At 44.3% G+C, this 13,991-nt stretch overlaps 2 protein-coding genes across 2 annotated transcripts in view; both read left to right on the top strand.

Moving 5' to 3' along the window:
• Window positions 1–13,392, top strand: part of NAT8 (N-acetyltransferase 8 (putative)) — a 14,374-nt gene extending 982 nt beyond the window's left edge. Inside the window, exons 2-3 of the mRNA XM_042469991.1 lie at window positions 8,893–9,013; window positions 12,014–13,392. Coding sequence (XP_042325925.1) covers window positions 8,998–9,013; window positions 12,014–12,708 — 711 coding nt within the window. The 5' untranslated portion in view covers window positions 8,893–8,997 and the 3' untranslated portion in view covers window positions 12,709–13,392. The remainder of the gene's footprint in view (window positions 1–8,892; window positions 9,014–12,013) is intronic.
• On the top strand, window positions 314–3,675 carry LOC121931877 (probable N-acetyltransferase camello). Its single transcript, XM_042469992.1, has 2 exons — window positions 314–367; window positions 1,614–3,675. Exon 2 carries the CDS (start codon window positions 1,694–1,696, stop codon window positions 2,357–2,359), a length of 666 nt encoding a protein of 221 aa, XP_042325926.1. The 5' UTR covers window positions 314–367; window positions 1,614–1,693; the 3' UTR covers window positions 2,360–3,675.
• Window positions 13,393–13,991: the final 599 nt, after the last annotated feature.

The raw sequence follows: 13,991 nt of genomic DNA, 5'->3' as shown, positions 1-13,991 counted from the left end.
TTGAAGCCTATTTGGTTGTTGTTACTTCCAACAAGTTCTTCCCAGTCGATCTAAGAGTGTGGGGCAGATTGTATAGGGAGAGGCGTTCTCATAAGTAACTCAGGCCCAAGCCATGTAGGGTTTTAAAGGTAATAACTAACACTTTGTATTGCGCCCAGAAGCAAATTAGGAGCCAATGAAGATCTTTTAAGACTGGTGTTATATGGTCAAACCTGGAAGAACCGGTGACCAATCTGGCTGCCATATTTTGCACTAATTGAAGCTTCCGAACTTGATACAAGGGTAGCCCCATGTACAGCGCATTACAGAAATCAAGACGAGAGGTTACCAGAGCATGTACCATCGCCTCAAGGTCCTTCCGGTCCAGGTAGGGGCACAGTTGGCGTATCAACCAAAGTTGGTACCAAGCACTTCTGGCCGTCGCATCTACTTGAGATGACAAACGTAGAGACGGATCCAGAAGTACTCCCAAACTGCAAACTTTGTCTTTCAGGGGAAGTGTGACCCCGTTCAGGACAGGTAGAAAAATTTCCTTCCCCAGACCTGGGATGCCTATTGCAAGTACTCTCGTTTTCTTTGGATTCAGCCTGAGTTTCTTTTCCCTCATCCAGCCCATTACCAACTCAAGGCAGGCATTCAGAGGAGAGACGCCATCCTTAGTCACTGAAACAGTTGGAGGCATAGAGAAACATATTTGAGTGTCATCAGGATGGGGTACGAGATAATCGATGGGATAGACTACAGAATAGTCAATTCAACGGGTGGCTGCAGCCTATTCAGGAAAGGCCTGTCGGAAGAGATACGTCTTGACGGTTTTCTTAAAGCTATCAAAGCTTGTAATGTGACAGATCTTGTCCAAGAGGATGTTCCATAGTTTGGAAGCAGTTGCAGAGAAGGTCCTCTGGGTTGCCATAGTTGTTCTAGTCTTCACCAGTTGTAAAAAGTACTTTCCTGAGGGCTTGGGGTGGATTATACAGAAGGATGCGATCCTGGAAATAGGTTGGACCCAAGCCATGTAGGGCTTTATAGGTCATAACCAACACCTTGTACTGCACCCAGAAATCATTGGACAGCTAATATCTGGATGGTCCCCTGAGAAAGTGAGGGTTGAGGAAAAGAAAAGGTCAATAAAGAAGATAGGGGCCCCACAAGGAAGATTCTAGCACTTGTCTTCATTAGTTAAATGCATCCATCTTTTCTGCTTCTAGCAGTCCCTGGTCCCCTCCTAAGGATAGAGCTGGGAAGGGAGGATAGGACAAATAATTGTTCTGGCTTTGTCCTATGCTTGCGGAGCACACTAAGGACACTTCATTGGGATATCAAAGACAAAGGCAATCGAACCTGTGCCTATGTGGGGGACAGGATGAGAATATTTGCGACTGCTACCCAAACAGTACAACATTGGAGACCTCCTGTTTCCAGCAATGGGAGGGAGACAGAGGTAGCCTATTGTTTCTATGTGAAAACTCTTGATTGCTCCCTCCAGGCATTCTTCCTCATATAGCCAAAGTTGTATTTGCAGTTTCTCTGTTCCAGAGATGCGCACCTTACGCCGCACTGGTTAATTCTGCTCTGGTAACAGCCTTCTTTATTTCTTTGTTCAATGATTCTAGTATTCTCCTACCGACATACATTATCGCGGTGGTGGTGTCCAGCTTTCGGCTGCTTTTTGCCCATCTCTGCCCTGCGCACCATGGTGACCTACCATATCCGGAAATACCGACCTGAGGACTATGAGACGGTGCGTGACTTGTTTGCCACAGGGATGAGCGAATATGTGCCAACCTTGTGTGTGCACATGCTGAAGCAGCCCTGGCTAATCCTGGTCCTGGCCTGCACCTTCTGCCTCCTGCTCACCAGCTCCAAGTCGCTCCTCCTGCCCATTCTTGCTGTCACCCTGCTGCTAGCTGTGGGCCGCCAGCTCCTGGGCTACATCTGGTCCATGTACATTGACCACTGCCTGCAGGAGGACCTGCTGGACATCCAAGCCACTTACCTGGCGGACAGAGGGGCCTGTTTCTGGGTAGCTGAGGTGGACGATTGTGTGGTGGCCATTGTGGGAGCCAGGCCCTCTGAGGAGCACCAGGATGAGCTCATGTTGAAGCGCATGTCAGTTCGAAAGGACTATCGAGGCCATGGCATCGCCAAGGCCCTGTGCAGGGCAGTGATTTCCTTTGCCCAAGAGCATGGGTACAGTTCAGTGGTGCTGAACACCCTCATGGTTCAACATGAAGCCCGTGCCATGTACGAGGGGGTGGGCTTCCATGTGTATCGCCACTATGTCGTCCCCACTGTCTATGGCAGGTTGGCCAACTGTACTGTTTCCAAGTATCGGTATGATATACCCTCTGTGGACTGAGGAGGAAAATGGATGGTGGCTGGTTTGGACATTTCAGTGATTTTTGTCCGTTGGACATTGGGTGCATCAGGCTCTGTGGAATGAAGAGGAAGGAGGAGAAGTGGCTGGCTTGGGGCACTGAGTCAAGTTTACACATTCCTCCATTGTGGTGACAGGCTTTTGGATTGTTGTAGTAGGCACTCACAAGCTCTAAAGAGTTTGTAATGAAGAAAGCCAAAACAAAACTTCAGAAGGTCTCTCTTTCCACCTTTTTTATTTTGTTCATAAGTGAGTGGGAACTCTGATTTTGAACCAGACATGGCTTGTAGAATTATGTTTTGTTTGCTGAGAAAAAGAGGGCTTCTCTATTCATGGATCTTCTCCCCAGCCTCACCTTGATGGCTATAAACAAGCCTGGCTGCTTTTTTCTTGAGAGAACCGTTCTTGAAGCGTGTGGCAAATGACTGTCTCTAAAGCCAGAGGCAGTGGTGCAACTCTTGCTCCTCTTGCAATGGGTTGGGGTCTTTTTGCCAACTGGGATGGACTCAGTATATCCAGAGGCCTTTTCAGCGTATGATGTTGCTACAGAAACTTCTGTGTGTTTCCTCAGGGTATGTGGTGCATTGTGCTCAGTATGTTTGGACCCACAGGAAAGCATCCCCTCAAATATGATCCTAATTTTAATTTGTTGTTGCCGCCTGCTCTCAAGTTAACCTCAACTCATGGTCATAGAAACATAGAGTTGGAAGAGACTCTGTGGATGAAACATCTTCAAGATTCCCTGTCTTCAACTGCTCTGCTCAGGCCCTGCAGGATCAGGACCATGGCCTCCCAAATCGAGTCCAATCACTGGCGGGTGGTCTTCCTCTCTTTCTACATCCCTCTATCTTTCTCAACACCATTATCTTTTCAGATGACTCATAAACATAGAAATCCCCTGTCATCGTGTGGGTTGGGTGTGCTTTCATGGAGACCAGGGATTGCTTTCTCCCAGCCTTCACATTAGGGTCTGGAAATTGTTAGTAATTTTGCCATCCACCTTCTAACATCCTGGACTTGGTAGACATATTGGACTGCAGCTCCCATGCTGGATGGTGATGGAAGTTGTAGTTGCAACCGAGAGTACATCAGGGTAGGGGAAGCCCATGTTGTATAAACCAGTGGTGGGCTAAGTGCTGCCCTCCAGACATTGTTGAATTGCATCTCCCAGTATTCACCACCAGTGGCTCTTCTGAATAGGGCTTATGGGAGCTGCAATCCAACCACACTTTAGAGAACCACGTTTTGCTTATCCCATAGTCGGGTTTAGGGGAAATTAAATAAAATAAAACACTGACACCCCCCCCCCCCAGTTTTTGTTTTGTTTTAACCAGTACTTTTTGCATTCATGTGTAGGACTACACAAAATCAGAAAATAAAGTCATAAAATACATTTCAGATATTATGGCCACCAGCTTAAATAATAACTGTCCTTTTTGAAAAGTGCTCTTTTAAACCAAAGAGTTTTGTTTTGAACTTGCATTAATTGAAGGACTTGTTTCTGAATGGCATTGCTTGCATTATACAATAAAGTGATTAAAAAGAAGCCACTGACACTGGAGACTGGTCTAACAATGAAGAACTGCCAATAAACTGTTAAAGGGTTTAAATTCTTACAGTCGTCGTTGAACTAGTAACAGGGTTAGAAAATACTAATAATAGCCACAACAGGAGTGCTTTGTTTTTAAAACATTTGGTTTAAGCCATGGTTTAATACATTTGGTTTAAACTGTGGTTTAAACCAGCCAACTGTCCATAATACAGTTGGCCCTGTCTACAGATTTTTTTTATCCACAGTTTGAACATATTTTGAAAAAATGTATAAATTCCAAAAGGCAAACCTTGATTTTGCCTTTTTATATAAGGGACACCATTTTACTATGCCATTGTATCTAACAGGACTTGAGCATCCATGGATTTTGGTATCCACAGGAGGTCCTGGAACCAAAACCCAGCAGATACCAAGGGCCCACTATAAATCAAGGACTGTGTAAAGGGGAATGTCCTTACAAATTCTCCTACCCCATCCCAAACAAAAAGGGAATCCAGAATGCTTTTATCCTTTTGTCATAGGGAAAAGGTTTCAGCCTCTTGGTAATATTATTTGCCCTTATCTCCCAGCTTTTGTGTCTGAATGCACAGGGGTGCTCACAAGGTTTACCTCAAGAAAGCATTCGTGCTTGAGACTGTCTAGATAAGAAGAAGATGAGAAGGGGGACCTAAGTAGCTGTGCATGGCGGCTGTGTATCTTCTCATATTACGAAAGCCTAGAGTCATCCAATGGATCTAAATGGTAAAGAGAATGAGAACTGACCAGAGGAAGCAGGTCTTCAAACAATGCAGAGTTTTGACTGTATGGAATTCTAAGGTATAGCCATGTTAGTCTGTAGTAGAATCAGTCTGTAGAGATACCTTGAGACTAACTGAAAGAAAGAAGTTGGCAGCATGAGCTTTCATAGACTTAAGTCTACTTCCTTCAAATGCATCTGAGGAAGTAGACTTAAGTTCTCAAAAGCTCATGCTGCCAACTTCTTTCTTGCAGTTATTCTAAAAGGTGTTACGAAAACTTTAAACTATATGAACGACTTAGGGAGCTGGGGATGTTTAGCCTGGAGAAGAGAGGGTTAAGAGGTGATATGATAGCCCTGTTTAAATACTTGAAGGGATGTTACATTGAGGAGGGAGCTAGCTTATTTTCTGCTGCTCCAGAGACTAGAATGCAGAACAATGGATGCAAGCTCCAGGAAAAGAGATTCCGCCTCAACATTAGGAAGAACTTCCTGACAGTAAGGGCTGTTCGACAGTGGAACACTCTCCTTCCTCGGAGTGTAGTGGAATCTCCTTCTTTGGAGGTCTTTAAGCAGAGACTGGATGGCCATCTGTTAATGGGGATGCTTTGATTGAGATTTCCTGCATGGCAGAATGGGGTTGGACTGGAAGGCCCTTGAGGTTAACAGCTAACAGCTTAGATGATTTTAACAGAAGACTAGTCAGATTTATGGATGGCCCAGTGATCAGTGGCTACTAGTCACAATCCGTCTGTGCTGCTTCCATGATTGAGGCGAGATGCTTCTAAGTACCGCCTGCCAGGGGAACAAATGCAAGTGAGGGCTCTTGCCTTCATGCCCTGTTTGGGTGGGGGTTGCCCAAGATGGGAAGCAAGTGCCAGGCCACCTAGGACTTTAGTTAGTCCCAGCAGGGCTCTTCTTTTGTTGGTATTGTGTGCCTTCAAGTCATTTCTGACTTACAGAGACCCATAGGCAACCCTGTCACGGGGTTTTCTGGTCAAGATTTGTTCAGAGAGCATTTGCCAGGCCTTCCTTAGAAGCTGAGAGAGTGGGCCTTGCCTGAGGTCACTCAGTAGGTCTGCATGGCTGAGTGGGAATTCAAACCTTGGTCTCCACTGTCATAGTCTGGCGCCAAACCATTACACCACACTGGCTTTTTTCTCAGGGCTTTTCCTAGGGATCTAGAAAAGGCAGCCTGGTCTTCATTCCCTCCCAGCAAGAAATACTATTTTAGAAGATCGAATCTTCCTTGGGAGAGCAAATGATGCAGATATTCTCCAGAATATTCTTTAACTTGGAGGAATGGGACGCTGCTGTTGCTGCATAGATATCCCTAAGGGATTGTGCCTACTTATCACATCTTTTCCAGTGGTTTGTGTATACTGTCCCTTCAAACGTATTACTGTATGTGCCATGAGCCCGTGGCTGCTGTCTTTGTGAACCAGTGTTGTAAAACTTAGGGAAATAAAGGAATTACTAAATTTCTTCTGAAGGACCGCCTGACTTTATGCTGGGGCTGCAAGCAACACTGCATCCAGAAAATGGTTTGAGAGTGAGACCAAGGAGAAGCCTGATCTCTTTGCCTCCAAGAATAATTTGACCCAGTTTCATGCATGATAATTATTTATTTCATTTATATGATGCCTTATCGTTTATTTGCATAGCATGGTGCTTTCCAAGTAAAACAAGCAACCCTGCTAAAGGCGTACAATCTAAAATGCATATATACAGTCAGCCCTCCATATCTACAGATTATCCACAGATTCAAGCATCCACAGCTTGAAAATAATTTAAAAATATATAAATTCGAAAAAGCAAATTTTGACTTTGCCATTTTATGAAAGGGACACAATTTTACTAATCCATTGTGTTTAATGGGACTTGAGCATCCACGAATTTTGGTATCCATGGAGCGATGGGGATCCTGGAATCAAACCCCAGCAGATACCAAGGGACTACTGTGTGTGTACACTCACATGTAGACTTTATATAGGGGAAAGAAGCGGTAATGGAAAGTAAACATGTTGGCAGGAGAGGTAGAATGGCATGGTTGTTTTGCTTTTTAGATGATTCCGTGTGGAAAATCATTATCCCCTGAAGGTGTCTTTCTAAAGCAGAGGTTAGTAACTGGTCTCCTAGATCAAGTTTGGCTAATTTCATGGGGTTCCTGCCAGATGGCATCTCCAGACCACAGACGAACTCACAACAAACCCAAATCCCTCTGTTTCCCTCTGCAGCCCCGCTCAAAATGGCGACGGGATATCACTCCCTGTTGCCATTTTGAGAGGGACTTCAGTAGAAAATAAACCCATTTGGTGAAAGTACAGGTTTCTGGGTTGGTTCTAGAGACATTTTCACACATTGGGGGACATTATGTATGATTTCGGGGCAAAAGTTTCCAGAATATTGTGCCATTTTTAAAATTTTTTTTAAAAAGCTTGGTGGGGGACCAGTGGGGGGATTTAAGGGCCACATGTATTCTACAAGCCACTCTTTGCCCACACCCGTTGTACGTATTTTGGCTTCCAAGACCTGTGTGACACCATAGCCAGTGTGGGCAATTTATGGGAGATGTGGCTGGCATCTGCAATTCAACAGCTCTCAAGTGTCATTCAGTTCACCTGGAATACTATGTCCAGTTCTGGGCACCACAATTCAGAAAGGATATTGAGAAGCTGGAGCGTGTCCAAAGGAGGGCAACTAAAATGGTGAAGGGTCTGGAAACTATGCCTTATAATAAAATAACAAAAGCTTTATCTCTTTCCAAGGACAATCGAAGCGGCTTACAGTTAAAAATCCAGACAATACATACTAGTAATCCAATTATTCCCTCTCTTCCCTTAAAACATCAATATAATATAATAATCAAAGAAGGTTGAATGGGGTTTCAGAAGATTCATAAGGTGGTGGATGAGAGACTTAGGGAGCTGGGGACGTTTAGCCTGGAGAAGAGAAGGTTAAGAGGTGATATGAAAGCCCTGTTTAAGTATTTGAAGGGCCGTCACATTGAAGATGGAGCAATCTTGTTTTCTGATACTCAGAGACTAGGACACAGAGGAATGGATGCAAACTAAAGGAAAAGAGATCCCATCTCAACATTAGGAGGAAGAGAAGACGCTCCCTCGGAGAGTGGTGGAGTCTGCTTTGTAGGTTTTTAAACAGACTGATGGCCATTTGTCACAGGGAGTGCTTTGACTGTGTATTCCTGCATGGCAGGATTGGCTTGGACTGGATGGCCCTCGGAGGTCCCTACCATCTCTATGATTCTATGAACATATGGAAGATTTCCTTATTCTCCCATCTGGAGTCCACAGCTGTGCAGGTTTACAGGAACACAGGTCCCTCCTGTTGACGCTCTGCATGTGCAGTCATAGAAACATAGAATTGGAAGGGACCTCTGAGGGCCATCCAATCCAACCCAGTCTTGCCATGCAGGAAGATGCAACCCAAGCACTCCCAAAAGATGACCATCCAGTATCTGTTTAAAACCCTCCCAAAAAGAGGTGCCACCAATCTCTGAGGTGGAATATTCTACTATCAAAAAGCTCTTAACCATCAAGAAATTCCTCTTAATATTGAGGTGGAATCTCTTTTCCTGTAGCTTGCATCCATTGCTCTGTTTCCGGTTCTCTGGAGCAGCAGAAAACAAGCTCGCTCCATCCTCAGTACTGTATGACATCCTTCAAATATTTAAGCAGGGCTGTCCTGACATCTCTTAAACTTACCTTCCTCAGGCTAAACAAACCCAGCTGCCTAAGCCTCTCTTCATCTTTCAACCTTATCTTCCCAAGCTAGGCAAACCCAGCTGCTTAAGCCTCTCTTCATAGAGCATGGTTTCCAGTGATTCCTCTTGGCAAGATCCCCAGGACAGCAAACAATACAATGTGTTTAAAGAACAATGAATATGTGTTGTTCTCGGTTAGGTTTGAAGGACAGCAAGCGATAGTGTTAAAAACCCAACGAATACATGATTCTAACTGGAGAAGTGTATGTGTGCAAAGGGATCTTGTAGCACCTTTGAGACTAACGAAAGGCAAATAAGTTGGTAGCATGAGCTTTCATAGACTTGAAGTGTGTCTGTGTTCCCTCTTTCATTCTCACAGCAACCCACAAGAAAATTACAGGCAAGGGAGGATCATGAGCAAAAGGTATGCCAGAGGGAGATTACTGCTTGCTTTGTGCCTCTTGAGCTTGAAGTATCTGTTGCTTTCTGATTGGCTGTTCCAGGAGGAGGAAGAGGAGGGATCCACTGGGATCTACCCAGCCTGAGAAGCAGCATCAGTGAAGCAGGAAGGCCACCTGTGAAGACTGAAGTCAGGGAGGACCGTCCACATGCCTCCAGCAGCAGGTAAGACACAAGAAGGAGGGTTTGTGCCATTCATGTGTGTGGTTTGTAAGCAAGAGCTCAGCTAAGAACAGGCCGATATCCATGGGATTATAGCATAAACAGGGGGATTTGGAAGCAGATTCTGAATCTCCAAATACAGTAGATTCAGCTCCTGACACAGGAGCTCTCAGCTCTTCCTTTTTGCAAAAAAAGAAGAAAAAGTAACAGTAATAATTATTTTTTTCTCCCTAACCCTTGGCCGCACAAGGCAGTCTCACGCAAGGGCTCAAAAGCTGTCCTCCATTCGTGAATAAAAGACACTTCTCTGTCATTCCAAAGAGCCCCCATCGAGCTGGAAAGTGACCAGTGCCAAAGCTGGAAAATGAGCATTGCTGAAGTCTGTCACATCATGGCTTTGGTCATCCATAAAAGTCCAAAAAAAGCAGGAAAGGAAATGGGAGGCAGTCAGATCCTAATGCACCCTTGGTATTGCGAATGAGTTTGCCCAAGAAGAGGTTGAATCCTTTTCCTTCAGCAAAAGCATTTGCTTCCATGTGTGTCTTCTACAAACATGCCACACTCTCCATTGCAAATCTAGTGAACTTTTGGCTGCAAGCAGGGTGGTGTTTAGTTAATGAGTTCCTGGGTGCAATAAATGGTCGTTGCTCAGCGACATCCATTATGGCAGATACATTAGCAGACCGGAGTCCACAAAACACATCAGACAAAGCGGTGGTTCATCTGCAAAACAGCACCATTATGGTATTTGAACAGGGTGAAAGGTTCTTTGCCTGCATTTATAACTTCTTGCTGTAGTGAGGGAGGGTTTCTGTCACACAAATTGCTGGCACGAATTGTTGAGCTCATTTGCTATATTAAAATTATGACACAGCTCTGGTTTGTGTTAAAATGTTAAGTTTTGTGAAACTGGGTTATATCCAGTTTATCTCTAAGGCTGCATCCGCACTGTAGAAATAGTCCAGTTTGACACCACTTTAGCTGCCATATTTAGTCTTTGCTGTCAGAGAACTCTGGTGCCACAACAAACAACAATTCCCAGAATTTCATTAAGCATTAAGTCTCTGAGCTTCAAAATGAAAATTTAGAATGGGGCACTCTCTCTGCTCAGGGGTTGGATTGGGGGTTATAGTCTCCCCCCCCAAAAAAACCCCTATTTATTGGATTTACATCCTGTCTTTCTCACAAAACGGGGTTCAAGGCAGCTTGTAATGTATTTTAAAAGATCCAGTTAAAACATTAGAAAAGTTAAAAAGAAATAAGTACCAGCATTATTAAAAACATGATGAAGACACCTAAAGATAATTAAGACATATTTAAAATATAGTTACGATACAGATTAAAAATACAGCACACCACTTGCACAAACCCTACAGTTCCATAATTGACATTAAAAATTCAACAAACACTGCCTAAATAACAAGCATTGGAGAATAGTACTATATAGGACCTCAATGGCCAGAATTTTATTAGCACAGAAATGGAAAACAACAGAAACTCCGACCATCGAAGAGTGGATGACTAGAATGCTAGAACCAATAGAAAGGGACAAACTGATGTGTGCCATAGAAGGAAACCTCTTTGAAAATCACAAACAAGAATGGATTCTTACTCTTAGATCAATTTAAGGAAAGCTGGACTGTAGCATATTCGTAAAATATAATACTAAAGAAGACTATACTAGGACGGTAATCTATGTTAACTTTTCAAGAGCAGCATTATACGTTTGAAGAGACATTTAAACATAAATTACCAGTAACAGAATTATTAAATTTCACGGATAAATTGTATTAAATAGACAGTGACAAAAGAAGGAAAAGTAGACAGAACAGCCAGCAATTATGGGAATTACAAACTTCCCAAAATAATGCTGGAGGATGGGGAATGGGATTTAGAAAAGGTTGCTGTATGTAATCTTTGTAAACTGTGTTAATTTTTTTAATATTAATAAAAATTAAAAGTAATAAGCAAAAAAAAAAATGCTGCCTAAATAAAAATGTCTTCAGCTGGACGTCTTGTGGATGGGAGTTCCACAGCTACAGAAAAGGCTGTCTCCAGAATGCTCACCAACAGTTCTTGCGAAGGTTGTGGGATGGAGAGAAAGCCCTCCCTGGCATATCTATAGCGCACACTGAGTTATAGAAGGTTATACACCTTGTGTCTCCCTTGTCTAGAATTCCAAAATGCTGCAAAATCCAAAATTGTTCAAATGAGTGGCTGAGATAGTGACCACCTTTGCTTTCTGATGGTTCCGTGTGCACAATCTGTTTCATGCACAAATTGTTGTGTATGAAATTGCCTTCAGACCATACACATAAGAAGTATATGAAATATAAGTGAATTTCATGTTTAGAGTTGGGTCCCTTCTCCAAGATATTTCATTATACAGTCAGTCCTTCTTATACACGGATTCAAGCATACACGGTTTGAAAATGTTCCAAAAAAGTATAAATTTCAATGATCAAACCTTGATTTTCCATTTTTTATAAGGGACACCGTTTTGCTCTGCCATTGTATTTAATGGGACTTGAGCATACACGGATTTTGTTATACATGGGGGATCTTGGAACCAAACACCAGCGTATAACAAGGGTCCACTGTATATATGCTAATATTCCAAAAAGTTCAAGACGCTTCTGGTCCCAAGCATTTCGGTATAAAACAGCATTTCCACCCCACAGAATGCCCTCGAGGTTCCCCCAAAACCTTCCAAATGCCAAAGAAAAACTCAATATTTTCCAGGTTTTTTCTTCTTTGGCCCCAAAGGCCCCACCCACCAAAAAAATTCCAGGCTCAGAAAGATAGTAGTATAGCTTCCCCATTTTCCATCCTTTCCCTGCACATTTTAGTCCAAAATGACAGACAAAACACATGTCAAATTGCTTCTGGTGCAGCCTGTGGTGGGGAAGTATTGACATGGTCAGCACAGTTGTCCATCGCTGACCAAGAATGAGCAGATCAATATTCCAAATTGATTAACTGACAAATACTTTCATTTTCCAGGAGAAAAGGAGTGTGACTTGGCCATGGGCGAGTACCACATCCGCAGCTATGAGGACAGAGACCACGAGGCTGCCTGCACCATGTTCTCCCAAGGCATCACCGAGCATGTGTCTGCTGGCTGCCGGCATCTTCTGAGCTGTCCCCAGACGCATCTGCTGCTGTTGGGTGTGTTCCTCATAACCTACACAGTCTCTGCCTCCCTCCTCTTCTCCTTTGGAGCGGTGTCTGCTCTCTTGGCCACAGGCTTGATTTTCATGAAGGCTGCCTGGACTGATTACGTCCGGGAAGCCTTGGAAAAAGACATGCTGGACATCCGGAGAACCTACTTGGAACCAAAGGACTGCCACTTCTGGGTGGCGGAGTGTGGGGAGGAAGTGGTGGGGATTGTTGCTGCCGTCCATCCAGAAGACCCTTCTCTGCGGGGACAAGCACTGGAGCTGAAGCGCATGTCAGTCAAGAAGGCGCACCGAGGCCGTGGCATCTCCAAGGCCCTCACCAGGACTGTCATCCTCTTTGCCCAGGAGAGGGGGTATAAGGAGGTTGTGCTGGGCACCTCTATGGTGCAATATGCGGCTCAGCGGTTGTACGAGGGCATGGGCTTCCGCAGAGTCAAGGAATTATACCCATCCTTTGTGGCGAAGCTGCTGCAGTTTCACGTCTACATCTATCGTTATGAGGTCCCAGGACCTCACTGACCAGCACACTCTTTTTCCATAAAGCCAGGGAGTGGGTACGGAGAGAAGCTGGTGGCCTGCTTCTTTGGCATGGGAGCACACTGACCTTTGGCAGCCTTTGTGGAATACATAGGAGTCCCCAGGGCCAAACTGCACACACACATACCCAAAATGTGTTCCATGTGGTGGGTGCCACAGCGTTTAAAATACCAGTGAGGACTTTGAGGGTTGCTGTGAACAACCCCAAGGATCTTACACAGCATGACATGCAATTCCTACTCTTGGGGGAACTCTAAAAAGTTTATCATACCAGCCATCGTTCTATCAACTTTCAGCCTCATTGATTCTGGTTGGGCTAACCAGGCTGCCCATTCGCTTCTTCCCCTATCATCCTCTCACCCCTCTTTCTTCCCACCAAACCTGGCCTCTTCTCTTTCTTTCCTGACTTGGTATTCCCCTTCTTGTTTTGTTTTCCAATGACAGTCTAGTTATAAAATGCCCTCCCGTTGGAGGTCCACCTGGATCCATATTGGTGGCACATATAAAAACACAGCTTTTCATTAAAGCCTTTGGGTGGCTAACTATTCTAATACAGAATCATAGAGTTGGAAGAGTGCCCAAGGCTGTCCAGTCCAACCCTCTGCTATGCAGGAATACACAATCAAAGCACCCCCAAGAGATGGCCATCCAGCCTTCTGTTTAAAGACCACCAAGGAAGGAAACTTCACTACACTCCAAGGGAATGTGTTCCGCTGTTGGAACAGCCCTTACTGTCAGGAAATTCCTCCTAATGTTGAGCTGGAATCTCTTTTCCTGTGCCTTGCATCCATTGCTCCAGGTCCTGTTCTCTGGAGCAGCAGAAAACCAGTTTGCTCCACCCTCAATGTCCAGGCATATTGCTTTAAGTCAGGGATGAGCAACAGTGAAAGGCTAGAGGCTGCATTACCAACACCATCCTGAGTCCCCAGTGCAGAAGGGGGAAAATTACAGTGGATCCTCTCCATTCACTGGGGTTGGACACAGGACTTCTGTGAAAGTGGGGGAAACACACTAAGTAATAAATAATACTAAGTAATAACACTTTTTAAAAAAATCTGAGAGAACAACTCTTTAGGAATCTCTAGGTCCTCCAGTGTGACTTTTGACAAAAGATGACAACAGAGACATTCTGGAGGACTTACAGAGATTCCTAGAGAAAGTGTATTAATCAAATCCGTGAATAATCTGATCTGCAAAATTCAAAGGTGCAAATGTGGATGGCCAACTGTAATTACCCCCAAATAAGCTCAAGCTCTATCTAGGAG

The sequence above is a fragment of the Sceloporus undulatus genome, chromosome 5 (assembly GCF_019175285.1).
Source record: "Sceloporus undulatus isolate JIND9_A2432 ecotype Alabama chromosome 5, SceUnd_v1.1, whole genome shotgun sequence".
NCBI classification, from domain to species: domain Eukaryota; kingdom Metazoa; phylum Chordata; class Lepidosauria; order Squamata; family Phrynosomatidae; genus Sceloporus; species Sceloporus undulatus.
This window is presented reverse-complemented; position numbering and strand designations above follow the sequence as displayed.

Bases quoted from the DNA above. Each gene is read 5' to 3' on its own strand.
- LOC121931877 (XM_042469992.1), top strand. From the start codon at position 1,694: ATGGTGACCTACCATATCCGGAAATACCGACCTGAGGACTATGAGACG.